The sequence below is a fragment of the Larus michahellis genome, chromosome 8 (genome assembly GCF_964199755.1).
Source record: "Larus michahellis chromosome 8, bLarMic1.1, whole genome shotgun sequence".
Taxonomy (NCBI): Eukaryota; Metazoa; Chordata; class Aves; order Charadriiformes; family Laridae; genus Larus; species Larus michahellis.
Genome location: NC_133903.1, coordinates 35913156 through 35933556, shown reverse-complemented (window position 1 = coordinate 35933556; position 20401 = coordinate 35913156). Strand labels below are relative to the sequence as shown.

General features: G+C 38.5%; 1 protein-coding gene across 2 annotated transcripts in view; it reads left to right on the top strand.

The window, feature by feature from the left end:
• The window catches only part of SLC30A7 (solute carrier family 30 member 7), a 28840-nt gene extending 12039 nt beyond the window's left edge, over window positions 1–16801 (top strand). The window contains exons 8-11 of one of the 2 annotated variants that reach the window (XM_074598951.1): window positions 1544–1679; window positions 11625–11715; window positions 12731–12880; window positions 15746–16801. In XM_074598951.1, the coding sequence (XP_074455052.1) occupies window positions 1544–1679; window positions 11625–11715; window positions 12731–12880; window positions 15746–15793 (425 nt within the window). In that variant the 3' untranslated portion in view covers window positions 15794–16801. The remainder of the gene's footprint in view (window positions 1–1543; window positions 1680–11624; window positions 11716–12730; window positions 12881–15745) is intronic. The other variant, XM_074598953.1, reaches the window with a different exon arrangement.
• Window positions 16802–20401: the final 3600 nt, after the last annotated feature.

Sequence of the window (20401 nt, the reverse complement as noted above, 5' to 3'; positions counted from 1 at the left end):
TCTTCTCTTATTGGATGATTTTCTGGCTTGTTTGTAATCCTTGAAAAGGAACGTTTTCAACCTCTTTGAGAATTTATAATATACTGTATTATGTATATGTATACTCATAACTTCAGTAGAAGATATTTGAAAGTCAGTCTTTTCATGAAAGGCACATAGTAATTGAAGCATATTAAAAAGACTCAATTTTATATTCAGTACTGTGGTGGGTTGGCTCTGGCCAGCAGCTAAGCACCCAGCAGCTGCTCGCTCACTCCTGCAGTGGGGCAGGGAAGAGAATTAGAAGAGTAAAAGTGAGAACTGATCTTGGATTGAGATAAAGACAGTTTAGTAAGTGAAGGGGAAAAGAACAAAAGAAAACCAAACCAAACTGAACTGAAAACCAACCAACCAACCACCCCCCACCCCCCCAAAAAAAAACAAACCCAAAAACCCCAAGTGATGCAGAGATAATCACTCACCGCCTCCCACCAGCAGATCAATGCCCAGGAAATCTCTGAGCAACAGCTATTTTGGAAAGGAACCCCCCCAGTTTTATTGGTGAGCTTGCTGTTATATGGTATGGAATATCCCCCTGGCCAGGTAGGGTCAGCTGCCCTGGCTATGTACCCTCCCAGCATCTTGCCCACCCCAGCCTACTTGCTGTGGGGGCAGAGAGAGAAACAGGCGGCCTCCATGCTGTGTGAGCGCGGTTTGTTTGGCGATAGCTAAAACACTGGTGTGTTATCAGCACAGTTTTAGTCACAACACAGCATCGTGCAGGCTGCTAAGAAGGAAACTGAACTCCATCCCAGCCACACCCAGTACAAACGTAGACTTGGAAAAAGCACTAAAGAGCTGATTTATAGTTGTGTGCTGTTTTTGTGAGGAGGGATTATCAGAGTCTGGAGAATTGTATTCAAAATGCCGATTCTGAGTGACTGTTCCCATCATGGCCACCAGAGAGCTCCAAAGGCTAAATTTTAGCTAACTGCAAAGTGCTTGTTTCTTTGTCTTTTAAGGTAATATGTTATTCTTCAAAATAAGAGTGAAGTTGTTCATGTCTGCAGTGTTGTTTACTTTTCGAAATTATTTGTCTTGGATTTCTTTGCCAAATAACTTTTACAAGATGTTGTCAATGAAACATTAGCATCTTTCAAAGCTTTAAAGAGCTGTTTCACTTCACAGTCTTTCCATCTTCTACAGTACTTACCATTGTCTGTAGGCATCAGGGAACATGAGTTTCCTTACTGTAATATGGGTGGGTATTGAATGAAAAAGTTAGCTATATCTGTTAATCACTGCTTAATTTGACAGCCATGCTATGAAATACCCCTTTCTGCTAAATGCAGAAAATAATGGAAATTCTTCAAATGCTCTGTTTTCTACAAATACGTTGAAATCTTTTGATCACTTTCTTTGTGTTTGACCAAAAACTGACCATAAATGTAACAAGCATAAATCATGTTATCTAGTTCTTGCAACTCTTCTCTGTAAATTCTTTGACATACTCCATTAGCTTTAAGAATACCAAGTTGTAATGATATCGATTAATCTCTTACAGGTGTATTTCTACACATTGTTGCAGACACGCTTGGAAGTATTGGTGTAATCATATCTGCTATATTGATGCAGAACTATGGTCTAATGATAGCAGATCCTATTTGTTCAATGTTGATAGCACTACTTATAGGTGTAAGGTAAGCATTGCTATCACTGATATTTGGTAGTATTTTTGATGCTAGTTACAGCACCAATTACAGCTCAGAAGAAAAGGTTTGTCTATTATGCTAATGACTTACGACGTTTGCTTTTCTTCCAAGAGAGATATGTTACCTCTGTGCTGCACAGCTCTTCTGGTGTGCTCTTACATGAGCTATCTTCCTTTACCTTTTCTGCAGCTGCAGCTTTTGCTCTTAAATCTGCATATTTTACCCCCGTTTGCGTAATACTACAAAATGTTTTTCAGGTTCAAGCTGTAGAAAGCTTCCTCTCTGTATTTAGTACATGCTTATATAAACCAATGTACTCCAGTAAATGGAGCAGAATGGCTTCAGGGCAGCGGAGTTGAGCCTGCTGGCACAGGATGTGCCCTTGTCCTTGACAAATCAAGGCTGGCATATTTTATTTTTTTTTTATTCCCTGGCGAGAGATGTCTTTTCCTTTCTATTTGTATTCTGAGACATCCTTATTCCTTTTAAGATCTGATGGTGCTTTCCTGGTTGTTGCTACCAAGATCACTGTAAATGTGAAACTGTTTGGATTAGGCTGGGGAAGCAAACATTTCCTTCAGCGATGCTCTTACCGAGGCTTTCTGGCAGCAGTTTCAATGGTGGCAGAGGGCGGAGTGCCACAACTCCAGTCACAACATCATAACTGAACACCTTTGTCTCTTCAGCAGTGGTGAATGTCATCTGATTTACTGCCAGCTGGTTATGCTTATACCGTATATGGCATGTTTATACCATATGCATGGCAGCTTTCACAGAATTATTGATGTGAATCTCCCTGTTTATCAAAGTAGGGCAACGTGTTTCAGGCACTAAATGCCCACAGAAATCGCTGTGCTAGAAATTGCGATTAAATTGCCACTTTAATATAAACTTAATATTTTGACTTAAACCTCCTGTAATTTCATAAAGGACAAATTATTACAAACTAATTCTATTACTGGAATCTCAAAAAATGGGAAAGAAAATGAGCGGGTTACCGAGGGGAAAAAAACTATTGCTGAGGTAATAGCTGAGTAAAACACAGGTTTCCATACACTTCCGACTTTAATGGTCTGGCTCTGTGTGCAGCGAAGCACAGGCGGAGTACCACGTGATACCACAGGAATGAGAATTTTTTTTTTTTCTTCCATTTGTACAAAGGTTGGAAGAAGACTGCCTTCCATAATAGAGGTTTCATAATAAAGCTGTTTGTAGGTCTTCCAGCACAGTTAGGAGGAACGTCTGAGGTCCATGTTCTATGCTGAAAATGCTGGAGAAGTTCACTGTTTGATGTGTCTTTTGACCTGATAGCAGATCTCAGCCTGTAGCATTATTTTGTTGGTCCACAGCACTATAAATGATGTCTAGAATCATTGTGCTAACTGAGTGCAGTCAGCTGCATCGTAGTCCGTAGAAGCAAGCCTGCATTTCTTGCAGACTGACACGTCTGGCACAGCAGTGGAGCAAACACTAATTGCAGGGTTGGGCTGTTTTTATTTATTTTTTTTTTAAGCAGTCCAACAGATTTAACTACTGATGGCTTTGCTTGAAATGCATTTAAACGAGATCATAAACAAGATGACTGTTAGTTTCAGATGGATATTTTTTGAGAGCTTGAGTCCCCTTTTTCGTTGTTTGACTTTACTAATCTTCATTTACACTTCTGGACACAAAACCATTGTTTTATTCTGCCTTATTCTTCACTGTGCTGTGTGTGTGAAGTGCTGTTCTAGAATTAACGCAAAAGGTTTTTCAGATTTTCCCATAAGGTCATCTTTTGTAACAGTAATGCAGGGGCCCAACTGCTGATTGCTAGGATATATAAAAGTTTTGTTCTTAATCTTTTCAAGTCACCTAAATCTAACCCAGAGAAAAAATGATACTGAAATTTTCTGAAATTTAAAATTTGAGCGGAAAAACATTGTTTGCAAAGACTTTAAACTGATAGTGGCAAGAGCTGTGTCTCGTTTTTTTTTAATTGTCTGTGTACTGATGGGGTGTGTGTGGGTGTGAGGTGGGGAGGAGGGGATGTTCAGTATCTAGTACAGCGATTCCTGGCCACTTCGGTGGACCTATTTGCAACCTTGATAAATAACTTGGGGTGGGGGGATTTGGCTTTAGATGAAATAGTTGTCTGCTGTTTCAGAGGACTATTTGTCAGTTTTACTTGTGCAGAGTAGCCCACTTGTGTCCCTTTTACTAGTGAAACCAACTTTGATGGGGTGGGGTGGGATAAGAGTAAACGTGCACCCCAACAAGTGAACCCATGCACGTGTGTTTAAATCTCAGGATCTGTTCTTTGTGACTGTAATAAAGGAAGCATAGTTTTGAGTCAGAGATGCAAAGGCCAGTCTGATAAAGTTGTCCCAAAGTTTAAATGCTGTCTGGGGACTTTCCCCTAGTTGGGACTGCGAAGCTTTGCTTCTTCCAAATAGAGTTGTATAAAAGCCCCAAGGTGCTGCCTCTTCTTACAAGAGTACTTTAGCTGATTGGTTTAAATCTAAATAGTACACTGTATTTTATTGCTGATCTTCCAAAGCCATTTTGCATGACTCCACATTTTAGGTATATGAAATTGTCCATATCCATTTTAATTAGCTGCTTAGACCTCTGGTTCTACATTAAATGTATTAATTATTAACTGATGAACTAGAGCAGGCAATATGCAAATGAGTATAGCAGTCCAACAAAACTATCGCCAAGAACTTTCAGGTTCTCAACTCAAGCTGCTTCATTAACTGAGTATGTACTGAAATTATCTTGAAATTAAAAATTATCTCACTGAATTTTTGTTTCAAATTTTACAAAAATAAATACTTTGCAATTCAATTTTGTAATTTTCCTGAAACTGGTGTTTAAACATGGTTTAATTGAAAAATATATACCAGTAAATCTGCATTGGTATGTTACACTTTGCATGTCCAAGCAAATATTTAATCAAAATGTGGATATCAGTGCATTTACATTTTTAGTGTACTTTAAGGTGATTAATTAGCTGTTGCAGTTTATTTATGCAATTGCAGTAAGCTGTGTTTTTTTTGAAAGTCTGATGATACTGTGTTCATACAGGTCATTAGATTTTAAATACAAAATGCATACATTTTAGGAATGTGTATAGAACATTTTGCGTAGTCCAAATGTATTGGGCAATGGTGTAAGCTATGTAGAGTTTGGTTTAATTTCCTTAAACTGTAAGTGATGTTTTTGATTCTTCATGTATAGTTAACATTTGAGATAAAAAGTTGAATGAGGTGATGGTGATAAGATGCCTAGAGGTTCATGAGACACTGAGGTGCATTTTAATAGCTTACTTTTTAGCAAGGAAATCGTCAAGAAAATATTACATGAAAAATGAAAGACAAACTAAAATTAAGAAATTACCATGTAATTGGTAAATTTAGTGTTTAATACTTGGTACATTTTTAGTTGTTTGAGGGTTTAATGAAGTTTGGGGTTTTTTGCCTTTTTTTTTTTTGTATCCCCCCGAATAAAATGTGTCTATACTACTTAACCTGGTAGTGATTTGGCTTCAATCATTATTGCTTAGTCTGATTTTGCCTTACAGGGTGTGCAGGGCATGGGTAGGGGGGAGGTTTGATCCAGGGCTCCTTCCCCCCCCCCCCCCCCCTTTTTTCTTTTTTTTTTTAACCTCTGTTCTTTCTGGGATACTCTCTGGGATACTCACCTATCCAAAGAGGGAATAAAGGCAGAACACAAATCCTTATTCCCTTCCATGGAAACTATGTCTAATAAGCCAGTAGAATATCAAAGCTGTTGCATGTAAGTGCAGAGGGGAATCGTTGCTCTTAATCCAAGATTGCTTGTGTCTACATGAAATAACTGTTCATTTTACTTAGAGTGTTTGCTTGCTTCAGTGTTGGGCAGCTCAGTCACTCACTCTGATTTACTGGAGTCTTGCCTGCTCCTATTATTGGGTCTTCTGCTCTGTTCAGTTTTCTGAAATGATGGCAACATTTGCCAGAAGAAATCACAAAAATATCTGTATAGGATGACTAAAGAACTTACTGTTGCAATATAAAGCTGTGCAGCCTCTAATTTGTAAGCTATTTTGTCTTGTGCAGATGCACGAAGGGTTGAGCAACGCCTCTTCAGAGAAGTCAAGCAGTATTTTTTAATTCAGATGGTTGGGGCTTCCTGTAGACAACATCTCTAATTAGTGCAAATTGTCACCTACTGACATGGTTGCTCTGTGTTGCTCCTGTCATCCTTCACTAAGGCTTCTCTAAGGTGACATATTCTCTGCCTAACTCCTCATGAGTTAGTGCAGAACATTCTGGCTGCACAGTGAAAATGCGGTGCGAGATTCTTCTGAGATTGTTTTCACTGACAAATAAATACGCTTCTAAGCTTGGTGGAAGCAGAAATCGGGTAGTTTTTACTGGAGTACAGAGAGGTAAGATCAGCCATGTCCCTTTAGTATACTATGACTGTCTACATACATCCCAGTAAAAGCCTGTCTTCAGTAGGGTTGTATAGAAATATTGTTAATACCTATTAGATCTCATGCTTTAAAACTTATCTTTTTGGAGGAAGAAAAATAGCCCACATATTGCTACTGTTCAGATATATAGAAGCAAGGGTATGAAGTCAGATACTTTCCACTTGGCAAATTTCATTATGCTTTTGCTTGCTATAGAGTTGTGTTTTCTCTAGTTACGTGTTTGTGTTGAGCGTTGACAAGCAGAGGGCTTGGTAGTTTGTGGTTTCTCAATTGGAGGGTTATATCCTGTAATCTTTCAAAATCTCTGCACCATAAATCTATGGCCAGTTCTGAAGGGTGAAGCTGATGTGAGTGGGGGGTTGTAGCTCTTGGCTGTTCCTGGATGCTACCACTAATATCTGATGAATCTTCCTTTGGTTGCTTTCTGTACTATCTCAGGCAAGTGTCCATTTAATTATAAAGCATAAATAGGACATGCTTAAAATAGCCGAGTCTGGTTTACTAGCATTTTGTTTGAAGTCTTTTTTTTTTTTTGAAAAAAAAAGCATGGCTATTTTGTAGTTGTTCAGGCTGACACTCTTCAATTTTTTTCCAAGGTGTTTTCCTTGTAGTTTAATGTGCCTGAATCAATAAAAATTTCTCGGGTCTCTAAACTGCTTTTAGTATTTAAAACTATATTTTCATTTATTTTTTTAGCCATAGGATTGTAAGCCTTTTTCTGAAATGTTGAAGCAATTTTAGTATTTTGATCAGCTACGTGAAATTAGTCATCAAGCAAAAGCCACAACTCCAGTAAAAAGCAAGAACTTTGTCCGAAACCACTATTGGAGCCACATGTTTCTAGAAAGGCACCGTAGACTAAATATGATACCAGGTTGGATAGAGCACGCAGGCTACATATTAAGTGGTCAAGGAAATGAGGCAATTTACTTCAGTTATTTATTGAAGTTGTTTCCATGGGTTACATCATTTTAAATAAAGTCTAGAGCTGCTTGAGCATGGTATAATATGAAAGAGCTTTGGGGGAGGACATGCCTGTAACTTTGGGGTATATGCTTATAATGTTTGGGGCATAACAGTATAAAAATAATACTTTTTTAAATGAAGTGCTGCGCTCACTAAGATTCATAAGGAATGTTCTAAAGCATGCTAGTTTGGGGAAGTTTTGCTAGTCATTGGTGGTGTTTTGAGCCATCATTGCTAAATGGCGTGCACTACCTTTATTTGCAGGGTAGTGGTACCTGCCAGCCTTGCTTGAGAATCAAAGTACTACGTTATTACAAGAACAGACAATCTAAAATTGGAAAAGTAAACATTAAACCTGTGATCCTTGTCTTGAGCAAAGCCTGCAGTGCGATTAAAATTGCAATTGCCTAATAGAAAAATTTTAGTCAAGTTAACTTCTGAAATAGTCTGACAATCTTGGCACTGCAGATGTGGATGGTGGAAAAAAAGAGATTTTGAAATCTGGCTGTAGATTTTCAGCTATGGTATTTGAGGAACCAAAGCTGGCCTGGAGTCTTAGCAGTGTTCGTTTACCTTCCACAAAATCTATCATCACAACTATCCTCTGTTTTCTGTAGTGCTGAGAGCACAAAATGAATTTCCTGCTGTGCTCTGGCTACAATGACTGTGTAAAGGGTTCTTCACTCCGGGGTTGTTTTCAGCCTTGCTGTCCGAGATCATGAAATGCCAGTCTTGCTAGCTATGCCTACAAAAACAGTGGCATATACAGGATGGACTGGAATGGGTACGAGGGTTATCTGAATGTGATGCAAGTTGATTAAGAGTCTGATGCTTTCACTTTTTATTGTTAATCAAGCCGTGTGTAGTAGCGGCAGGGTGGGTTTATCAGATTCATGTCAATGGCTTTTATCTGTTTGAATACCTTTCGCTTCCCTCAGTGTATGTGAAAGTGTGATATGCTAACTCATTTTGTGCTCCTTTTGCTATTACGGCTTTTGTAGAGGATATGTTTGTGTCCTGAGTCTTGCTGTGGGTTAGTGCCTCTCTCAGATTCCATTGTCTTGTAAAAGAGTGTGATGTTTTCAATTCAAGGCTTAGTAATCAGAGGCGATTTGTAATCAGTCTGCTGTAGCAGGGAAGCTTACCAGACTGCTTACGCATGAAAAAGCTCTCCCCTTGGTGAGAATTCAGCATTATTTATTCTCAATAATCTTTTTGTAAATAAAGGGGGGAAAAAAAAAAAGAGGGAAGTACCAATGCAATAGTTTCTGCAGAGACAACCACGTGTATTTTGCACTAATGACTAATCAAAAAAAAAAGGAAAGCTTGGTCAAATTCTCTAACCGCATTGTCAGCCTGCTTGGTATTGTCATCTTTCCTAGTGTTTTCTTCAGTCACATGAGATGGAACTAATATTTCTAGTGCCTCCTGGTGATTAAGTAATACTGGTTTATAGTTAGTGTTTGAGAAATGAGGATACTGTGTGGAGTTTGGGTTTTTAATTGAAGGTTTTCTGCTTCACTAGTATGCATGAAACAATGGAAAATCTGAGACGTAAGAAAACTGGATTCTATACTTCAACATGTTTGGCTTACAATGAAAGACTACCTTGTAAGATAGTGTCCCTTTGGATGCAGAGATGCATGCGTGGGCTTCTGTGCTCTGACAGCATCTGTGAGGGCACGTCGCATCGTTGCAGCTGTCTTTTGGCCTTTTCAGCTTTGCAAAAGATAAATTTGTTTCTGAACACTGTGTCTAAGTTAGGGGAGGGAGGTGGGACCTGGGATATGCTTCAACTTTATCACCTACAGTATCAAGCCACATCCTGATTTACCTTTATTCTTTGGACTTTAAAGATGTTGCTTTTTCAGTTAAACATGATGGCTTTAGCTTTTTTGTGAAGTCTGGATAAAAGCGTAACTTCTGCAGCATTACTGCCAAAAACTTGCACAGGAGGTTTTTTTTCTTAAAGCTTTTATGTGGAGCTATTACGAAAACGTGAATAGTAAAGTCTCGCCAGCAGGGAGCTGTACCACCTATACTGGGAGTGGAGTGTCTTTCCCATTCACCTTTTTGTATATGACTTACTTTTGAGCTAATGGTTCTAATATGTGCTGCTTAAAACTGTATCCCCTTTGGTGCCTGTACACACCCTGCTGATCCCATAGACTTCACCTTGGAAGATCAGTTTCTTAGACAACAAGGTTTTCAAAATAAATAATATCTTAATTGTAAATGCATCTTCAGCTGAAGAGCTCTCTAACGAGGTTTTAACTTCCTCTTTTCAGTGTGTTTGTCCTGTTCCAGAATGAATCAACCAGTTTCACTGACCAGATCCTTTTTTGGGATGGCTTAACATGCGCAACCTGCCAGTCTTAAATTTCCGTAGGCTGTCTCTCCAAATCTTGTACTTGCCATTCCATCAGAAAATGTACATCAGTTTTATCAAATAATGTAAACAAGTTGTGCAAATCAGACATTTTTTGGTTAGATTTCTTTCGTGGATTTTTTTTTTTTTTCCTCTTCATGGTATGTTCCGATAAAAAGGCAAACTCCTACATTCTCCATTCCTTTAGTCCTTTCCCTGTGAAAAAATATGCAGCCTGTACGTGTGTGTGTGTGTGTGTTTTGAAGCCTTTGGATGCATATGTTAGAGGGGCCTTGTTAAATTTATGGGGATGGAGTTGGTGTTCAAAAATCTTGTATTCAGTTTGCATCCTGAACTTGTCTATTGGTCTTTCAGGGTTCTTATTAAGAAGCCAGCCTGCATTTTAAATAGTGAGTTAATCTGAAATCAATTCAGCAATGGAGTATTTTGGCAACTCCAGCTCCCTTTGATATAATGCTTGTGACATGGATATTATTTTTATTGAGATGGGTCCATTGATAAGAGAACCTTTTTCCCTAAACTTCCGTAATCCACTGTCTGTAGAATGTGACACTCTAATCAAGCTTCCTTTCGACAGATTGACAGTTATTGCATTGCTAAATGTTTAATTGTCTGCATGACGGGTCCAGTTCAGGCAGCTCCTGCCTGCTCCTAATCGCTTCTTCCTATTTCTGAAGTGGTTCCTTGGTAGCAGTGCAACTGCGTGAGGCCACTTCATCACTGCACCTGATGATGAAGTGCATCAGGCAGTGAATTTGGCTGAAATAACCAGTGTGCCTGCAAGTAGACTTCATTTTAGGGTGGTTGTTTTTCCAGAGGTTCATTAGAGAAGAGTCATGCACCCTCCAGCTCCCTCCCACCCCTGGCGACGGATTAGCCAAGGAGTGAGCTGAGCGGTCGATCAGCCAGCACTGCTTCTGTGTACAAATGGAACCATCTCTTTAAAAATGGAAAGGAATGGTTAGGTCGTGCTGTTCACCAGCTGCAAATACACAGCTGGTCTATGCAGTGCGTTCTATATCACTTCATGAGACTTTAAACGAAGCTTCTGCAGTTTTCCTTTTAACAGACAGCCCAATTTATCTCTTGCAAATGTTTGCTGGTTGCTTTTAATCCCATCACTCTACGTACTCCAGCTGTGATGCCAGTGCTCAACACTGAAATTCAGCTTACAGTTTCTGAAATATATCATCACTTTTGGTTGAGAGTGTTAGGTGACTCACATGCTCTCGAAATTAGATTGCTATTTAAGTTTCAGTATTGGGCTATAGATATTTGTCATCCTCTTGAAAATTTTAGGATGCTCTACTAAGGCAGACATGATGTACTACTCCTAAACAAAAAATCATCATACTGAATGCTTAATAAGAGTATAAATTTTTAGCGGTAGCTTCAGGGTATGGGCTTACTGGTCTCCTGGTTTTATTTAAAAAAAAAAAAGGGAAAGTAATAATAATAAAAAATATATTAAGTGTCATCTTAATTTGCTGATTAAACAAGACCATTTGGCCGGGAGGGAACCTCTGATTGCTTCCATATGTCTAGTCCCTGAGCTTGGATGAGACCCTACACTTAGTTCACTTCAAGAATATGTAAAGTTGTCTGTTTTGGACAAAATAACTTTGTTATAGCTGGACTGGTCCATACTAATTTTGTTTTATGATCTCCCCATTAGTTCATAAGAAAAATATGTCTCAAGCCAAACACAAAATCAAAAACCATTTCAGTTGCATGTTTTTATGGTTGGTCGTGAGGTGATTGCCATTGAAGTAGGTTTTGGTTTTGAGCTATACTTATCAGCTGCTTTGTCATATAACTTTAAAGACACTGAGAGATTTCATCTCAAATCTCATGATTAAACTACTAATATTTTGCGATTGTCCGCCAGTTGTCTCTGTGGAAAATCTGGAGGAGAAGTAATCTTGCCTTTAGTAAGACACCATAGCAATTTTATCAATCCTTTTATTTTCTGTACCAGCTTTTCATGGCAACTTTCTCAGCTTCTCGTGAAACAACTAAAGAAAAATTCTTCAAGAGCGTTAAGGAATGTTATGTTGTTCTTTGTTCAACATCTTTTGCAAATGTAATAGTAGCTAACTTCCTTTTTTCTTTCCAGTATTGTTCCGCTTTTAAAAGAATCCATTGGAATTTTGATGCAGCGAACTCCTCCTTCCCTGGAGAACGCCCTGCCTCAGTGCTACCAGAGGGTGAGCTCTTAGGCCATTTTTGCTTCAAATCAAGGTGCTGACTGAGTGAGCCTCAGCTGTGTGTTTGAGGATATTTTATGATGTTTTCCCAGTAATGCCTCTGAAAGGTTCCTTAACTTGTGCAAATGGAGGTACTGGTTTGATTCTTAACTTTCTGAAGTCCTAAATTGCATGTAGCTTCAACTCGGTTTGTGTGTTAAAATGAGCTGTGTTGGTTTAGAAAAACAGATCCTGAAACTTTTCCTCTCAGAGGACTTTGTGCTGATACGAAGTACATAATGTTTTTCTGTTTTGTTCAGTTTTTGACTCCCTCAAAATTTAGTTCTGTCTTTAGTAAAATGAGGTGGAGTAACGCTGGAAGTGTATTTTTAAGACTACATAGAGTACTCTGGATTTGATCTCTCCTGGTACTCCCGTTTAACTTACCTATTACTGTGTCATGACCTGAACATTTGAAATGCCTTTGCAAAGTTCATACAAAGCACTTGTAGAAGTGCCATCTTTCCTCAGGATTGTAACCGTCACGTGGAGGGTTTGCTAAAATTGGACAGAGGAAAAAGAAAGGTTTTGAAAGGACAAACCCAAGCCCTCACAAAATATTTACAGAAATACTAATATATTTCCATTAATAGTTAGAATCTCTCACAAATTATTTTATGGGAAAATTCCTGCATTTGCAAAAAGTGCTGTTTTAATTGAATGCCCTCTCAAATTTAATAACTGTGACTCTTCTGTCTTGGACACCACTGTTTTCAGAAATGGTTTCAGTAAAATATATAGAGACTGTAAATGCAGCAAGATACAAAATCATGACACATACGTACAACCTGTATGTTTTCACCTTCCTTACAATTACTGAGATGGTAATAAGGAATTTAAAGGAAATATCACAAATTGCACAGTGAACTAGAAGTAAAAGGGTGCATCAGCTTTTATAATATTTTCTGTAAAAAAACCCATAGTACAGATAAACATTTTCTGAAATATATTTTTTTAAATTCGCTTGTATTTTTAGGTGCAGCAGTTGCAAGGAGTTTACAGTTTACATGATCCACACTTCTGGACCCTCTGTACTGATGTTTACATAGGGACATTGAAATTATTAGTAGCTCCTGATGCTGATGGAAGGTGGATTCTAAGCCAGACTCACAATATTTTCACTCAGGTATGTCTCAGCAGTGGAAATCACATACCAAAGCGTAAACTGCCCATCACGTGATGTGACCTTGTCGTTCTTATCAAGAAAAATTAAATGTTTCTGGTTTTGGTATCAGTGTGTTTTGAAAAGCTTCTCTGCTCCAGCACTTTAGAACAATTTCAAAATACTCAGTAGTGCAGATGGAATTGCTGTACCTCTCTGCCTTAGTTTTTGATGCCGCTTAGTGGAAATAACAGCTGTAGTTGCCTGAGGTGCATCAAATTAAGTTGAAACTCTATGTTAACCTATGAGGAACCGAGAAAATGGATGAGGCTTCCCTCAAGATAGGGCTTCGACCACAGACTGGACCTATGTAAGTCTTTCACTGTGCTGATGCTGTATTTGTCATTCATTTCTATACCTCTAAGAATCCGTAGTCTTTGCATATTTTGTTGTCTTTACTAATATCCATGCTGTGGTGATCACTAGTTAAAATGTAACCATCACCGTCATGTCGTATACGACCAGTGTGTTCCCATTTATTTTAAGTTATATTCAGGTTATATTTCAGGGAATATTACAGGTTAGATTTTTTTATAAAGATAGTGACATATTTGATAGCACTTGTAGCTGATAGGAAATGCTGGAGTTCTTGTGAACAACAGAAACTTTATTAGAAGTTGATATCTCTTGCCTTAAGATTAAAATCTTACAAATTTCAGAAAGATTTTTCTATTGCTTCCTTATACTTTCAACCACTAAACATGAAATTCAGTTTGGCTGCCTATTGCAGTATAGCTTCTGGATGTGAATGGTTTACAAGTAGAACCTACACTCTATCGAGATAAAATAGAAAATTCTTGTCCAGCAAGAGAACTCCGTGAAGAATAGAGCTGGAAACTCTCTCTCTCCGATACCATCCAGAGCCAAACGTCCTGGTTTTATTCTTGACATTGGAGGACCATATTTGAAAAAACCTGTTACATTTTTCCATAATATCCTTTCTCTGCTTTTGAGTAACGGAGAGTTCTGTAGCTGAAAAGGCGACAAATGTTCCTGTTTATAACCAACATTTTAGGTAACAAAATATTGTCAGCTAAAGGGTAATATTTTGGAGGTATGTAAATTACTGACTTCTCTAAGTCACTTGGACAGAGAAGAAGGGGAGCTTCTGATCAGGTGTATTTGATACTGAAAATAAAACCACTTCTGTAAACAGTTTAATTAGTGCTTGCATAAATGTTCTTTTAAAAGCTTTCTACAGTGGGGAAAGTCCTTGCGCGCTCACGTGCGTGTTTTTTCCCTTGTTCTAAGTGTCCTGTTGGCCTACTGCCTTGGCAGCTCCTGTATGTGATGGCTTGGTGAATTGTTTATGCATCTGATAAGCACCCCTTTTATTAACTCTTTTATAACATTTATCAAAAATTCCAGACTAGATTTTTTTGTTTATTTTGTTGTTGTTTTTTTTATGCATCTCACACACTCAGTTTCTGGTCTCTCAGGAGAAACACCACTGAAGCCAACCCTACAGTGTGCTGCCTGAGTGCATGAATTCTTTTGAACTCCTTGAAGTTTAAGGAATTTTAAAGTAGTCAGTCATGGGGAACCCAGTCAAAATAAACACACATACTTGTTTTTATGTTAGAGACTTAGGGAAGGAGAATTTATTCTTACAAATATTCTAAAATCAAACTTTATGAGTAAAGGTTCGTCCTTTTTGAGATGTTCCATCACATACAACTCTTGATTGAGTAGGTAGAAATCAGTCTGCATGGCTTATTCCTCAGATTGTGTAGTTTGAAACTAAGGGATGTTTCCTGTGAAGGACTGTGCAGAACATTCTGTTGCATTAAAACTAATTTTACATCTCAAGTCTCCAAAGGATTGCATTTTCCAAGTGAGTGATGAGCTCTTCGGCTGTTTTGTAGCTGTGCAGGTATCAAGAGCCATGTGTCTAGGAAGGGAATTGGGGAGAACAAGGTCTATCATTTTTCTTAACTAACCTATGGTAATAAGCGGACGAACAGTTGGAGCAAGTAGAGATTTATTTTTTTTTTCTCCTCAGTAATATTGGCCCTCATTATCTTAATGTAATTGACAGTTGGTTTTGCAACTCAACTGAGGTAAGAGCAAGTTGCTGATAGTTAAGACAAATCTGATCTTTAGCAGTGTTCAACCTAATGCTTCGAGATCACGTTGCATAACCAGTGACCATCACAGCAGTGGTGCTGGCCTGCCACTGAGGTTAAAATGAATGACTAAATGATGTTCTTAATGCTGTTCTATTTTGAACGATGATAAAACTAAGCAAGTCCTTATAAGTCTGGTTTAATATGATTTCTGAGGAGAGAAATGCTTTCGTACAATTCACATGCCTTTACCAAAAGTGATTTTAGTGCGTCATGATGTAAATGCACTGCAGCCATTGTTCTTTCTTGCTAAAATCTTAGTGTAGAACTGGTTCGAATAACAAATCCCATGTTACGCACTTGTACTTAGCTCCATTTTAAACTGACAGCTCTTCAAGCAGCTTGCTTTTCAGGAAGTTAAACTTGTTCAAAAGAAAGAATCACTTCTGTGCAGCTTCATGTATGACAGTAATTTAGGCTGAATCAGAAAAGGTAATGTAGCAAAGCTCGTGTTAATATATAATTACGTATGTGCACTTGACTGTGTGAAGTGCTATGTATTCGTACAGCGCTCTCAAAGTTTGTAGGTTTCCAAATTGCCAGTATCTTAGTGAATGATATGCTAAATGTGGAAGATGAATTACAGAAAAATAAGACATGGAGTTGTTTTGCTGGTAACTTAACTGGCGTGGGCTGGTGTTCAGGACAGTTAAATTGCTTTGATGTTACAGGGTTTTTTTAACTCTCTTTCTCTTTTCCATAGGCAGGAGTAAGACAGCTTTACATACAGATTGATGTCGCAGCCATGTAGTGAATTTCTGAAATTGTGCTGTTGGACCAAAGTTTTCTGTACTGTATTGGTGTAAGAACATACTTCTCAAGACAGAGCCTGCCTCCGCCACTGTTCTGGAATTGACTGAGTAGATTTCTGCCCTTGGGCTATGGATGGAGTTCACTTCTAAGGAGTAAATATTGAATGAATGTTATGGACTTTGGGTCTTGTCTTTTTGTGGCCCCTAAGCTTAAAAGTTTTTGAGGGTTTTTTACTTACTAAGATTGTGGTACTGGAAACCCTGTCATGTCTTCAGTAAAGCTGCTGAAACCACTGCTCATTCCCATAAAACCAGTGTTATCAACAATTGGAAACTTGTTTTGTAGATAATGTCACAGTGGCTGACATGCTTCAATATAATTGTATGTTTCTACAGTTGTTTGTACTTTGCAAACTTAATGAACCAAACCATATTGGGTTTTCAAAGTGCCTTTTATATCAGGAGGGGAATTTGCCAGCATAAATATGGAGCATCTAAGGGTTTTATTACTTTTACAAATATCTTGTTTGCAGTCTGATTATTTACTAGTGATGTATGTGGGGGGGGCTGTGTACTTGCGTAACTGTAGATGTTAGACTTCCCTTGTACTTGCGTCTTACCAAACAGACAGAAAAATACTAAATGTAAAAGGCAAAGGTATTGTGAAGAGACTTCCTTCCAAAGCAAGCTGGATATTTTGTTACACATATCTTGTGGAAGTTATTTTAGTCAAAATATTAGATTTCATTCCAATTAATTTGTCTCTTCATACTGTTAAGAGTAATGAGACATTACATGATGCTGCTCCTGTTCACAGTCACTGAAACAACAGGCAGCTGAGGGAAGATGCTGGTGGTGGAAGGAACGCTTGAGGTTTTTTATCTTCCAAAGTATGTGGAGGGAAAAATGAAATCCCTAAATTGTTTGTGAAAGCTTAAATCGCCTTGATTTTAATAGGTTGTAATAATTTTTATTAAAGTGATTGGTGAGATAACTTTTGGCTTTCCAAATATTGAAAATAGTAGTTTCTGGTGGTTACACCTGAAATGGAAATAAGGACCATGGTTCATGCTATTTAAAATTATGCTTTTTCCAGGTGGACAAGTCTAACATTTTTGACTGTCTTACCGTAGCCATGTGTGTTTTCGTGGGGGGAAAAAAAATAATTCCCAGTGCAGTAAGTTGTTTTTTCCAGAAACATCAGTCTGCCATATTTTTCTAGCATTTAAAATCATTTTACACTTTCAAGATCTGAGCCTTGTTTTCAAAGACAATCTGCTAGATTTGGTATTACAGATGATAATTCCACTATGCTTGTAGTAGTCAACTTAGTAATGGAACAGTTCATAAGAGGACATTTTACAAACAGAACATTGTGGAGTAAAAAAAAAACCAAGACGGGGATTTTTCTGATAAATCATAGCTGTTACTAACTGATACAGATTTTAAGTATTCTTCTGGTACCTGGTACGTGGTAACACTGAAATCAAGGCCCTCTGAAGCTGACCATGTCTGCGTAGTAAGTGCTAGGCACTATGAAAGTACCGTAGATTTATTTGCAGAAGTGGTTTGTTTGCCACTGGCGCTGCTGAGTTCATGACAGAGATTAAGAACGTTTTGCATTCCTACTTCATGTCGTTCCTATATAGCACCTGAATTTTGATCTCTTTTGATGTGAAAGCACGATGGTTGCCAAATTGATAGGTGGTTCCTGAATTTTCCAGATGAGATATCGAAACATGAATGTTGATTTTGTACAAAGCTTGAGGTTGTATTCGTGCTTGGAAGTGAAAACTGAGTGTAAAGAAAAATAGCAGTAAAAAGCCACATACATATTGCTTTTAAGCTTTACAGACTGTTCCAGTCTTCAGATCCTTTATCCCTACTGCTGGTTCCTGCTGGTGCGTGGTTCTCCTGGGGACGCGGGTGCAGAGTGCATGCCCTTCCAGCTGGCTGCACTGTTCCACGTCTCTCCTGGCCTCCTGCCGGCGCCCCATCGGCCTTCCACTGTCCCACCTCGCTGATGCTCTGCCAGGCCCGGAATTCCTGACTGGAGGGTGGGATCTGAAAGTTAGACGGCACGGGGTAAGGCGCAAGAATCTGTTGAGCAGATTTGAGTTTCGCAGTTGAAGATACCATTTGCATATATGTTCACAGAAAAGGTAATTAAAATACGGTTGTGATTATAGGGCGCAGATCCCTCATACTGTTTTGTAGTATGTTGCATATAGAGTGCTTTTTGTCGGCTGACAGCATGATTTCTTGATTTTTATTTTTTTTTAATAGTTAATATTACTACTGTTTGGGGCTAGAGACGATCAGCTGATACCACTTTAAAGGCAGGCACCAGCCAACTTCATTGCAATTGTGTCATGATCCAAGAGCAGGCTTTGGTTTATATCATTTTTATACCAGCGTGTTTCGGGACTGAGTGTTCCTGAACTTGTTGAAGTACCGTAGTGCTGCCCAACATGCTGGGCTTGGCCACTATTTTAGTCTTCTTAATTAAAAGACAACTCCTGTCGATTTCCAAGTGACAATCTGCCTGAGTGACAACTGGGGTTTTTTTGTTTTGTTTTTTTTTTTTTTGTGTGTGTGTGGTTAAAATGTACATCTACCAACTTTTAAAATATGGTAAAAAGAGTGAAAAAAGCCTGTAAGCTGGTTATAATAACAAAATACTGATTTTAATAATTTTTTGGTATCTTTTTGTTGCTTATGAGTACTTAGCTGACTGTTGGAAGCCTATGTACAAGTCTGAGTTTCCTAACCAAGATAACAATTTCTTCATTATTTTCAAGGACAACTTGATGTTTTTACAGTAAGAAATATATCATTTGTTAAATATAATTGAGGATAGTGTAGGGAATTCAGATTCAAAGTAGACTTTAAGCCTTTTTAGGTTTTCTGGAAAAGGGTAAGCATCACAAAATTGTGCAAAAGGCAGTAGATGACGTGTCCAGGAGGTAACTACCATCACATCTAGTACATCAGTAAGCAGCGGGACATTTGTTCTATTTTATTCACCTACTAAGGGGATATTTGCTCAGGTTTTAGGAGAGTACAAATCATACAATTGGAAGTGCAGCTTTTCTTCATACTGAGAGTCAAAGCTCCATTATTTTTTGTTTTGCTAATTACCCAACCCTTAGTTTGTTATATAATGGTTTGCTTTTAACACTTTATTGGGGATGCATCACATCATTTAAATAAAGATTTGCGTGAATGACTGACATCCAGAGCTGGATGAATGTCCGCAGACCATCTGCTAAAACTCAGCTTCCTGGTATCCAGTACTGAATTTTGAGCCAAGTTTTCAAAGTATGATTTTCTCATGTTTTCGTGGGGTTACTGGTCTGCCTTTGTGTGGTGGTGTGGTGGGGTTTTTTTTCTGTGACTGAAAACAGTAACTTAAAACCATATTGTCCCAACGACCAAGCCTGCAAACTGCATCATTTTTACAGGACCTACAGCAAAATAAGAAGATAAAACAAGTGCTGCATAGTGCCTGTACTAAAATGCCCCAAATGTTTGTCATGGTGAATAAGGGGAAGAAAATGACTTTAAGAGTATGCAGAGTGAAGCCTGCTCCATCGTAGGCTGATCCTGTAAGCCTGTACATACGGACAGACTTGTTCCTTACATCAGCAGGGCCCCTACAGAGCATTATGTTACTTGGGCAATTTGCTGAACTAAAGCAAAAAGTGCTGGTCCAAATAAATGACTCTGCTTTTTATGTAATCCTGCTTACTAAAACAAAAGTTTAATTGCATCATTAGTAAGAGCTGCTGACACTATTTTTACATAAAAATTGAAACCGCTGCTACTAATAAAGTGGACCTTAGTGACTCGTACTGTTCTTAATATTTTTTTCCTGAAGAAGTAAAGCCGGGTGTAAAGGTGATGGAAAGAAAGGGTGTCTCCTTTTAACTGTTGTAAGGGAACCTGTTTTGGGAATATCAACAAGATACAAGAGGGGGGAGAGGCTGCTGCTGAATGGCAGTTTCCCACCCTTTGCACCCACTGTGCAACAACCAAATAGTGAAGTTCCTGGCTTTTCCCTCACAGGGCAGATTTCAGTTGCAGAAACCTTCATGCTTCTAGAAAATGCAAATCCTAATCAATACTCACGTAACAGATCTTTAAATACCAGTTCAGAGCAACAGCTTTAGTTACTAATTAAGCCCTGTCCTGTTTTCCCCGGCAGCCACCAGACTGCCACTGCTGGGATTCCTGATTATCCCACCCCTTTTAAGCATGTTTGGGAATGAGTATAAGGGATTTTCTTTTTTTTTTTTTTTTTTTTTTTTAAATAATCCATTTCTCTGATCCTTAATACTGACTCAGTGGTTAATTCCTCCTTTACGCTTCTGTGAAAATCCCTATCTGCAACTTGCCGGGATTCCCTTTGGGATTTCTCCCCCATTCAGGCTTTGTTGCAGTGACCATCCCTGTTGGGACTTCACTGGCCAGAGACCACTATAATGTGAAAAGATGCCAGTTCCACTTCTGCTGTGCCTGGCATGTGAGGACTTTGTGTCTGGCTGTGTGCAAATTCTGCTTAATCTACTTGTCTGTTTCAGTGAGCCACAAAAGTTTCCCGCCTA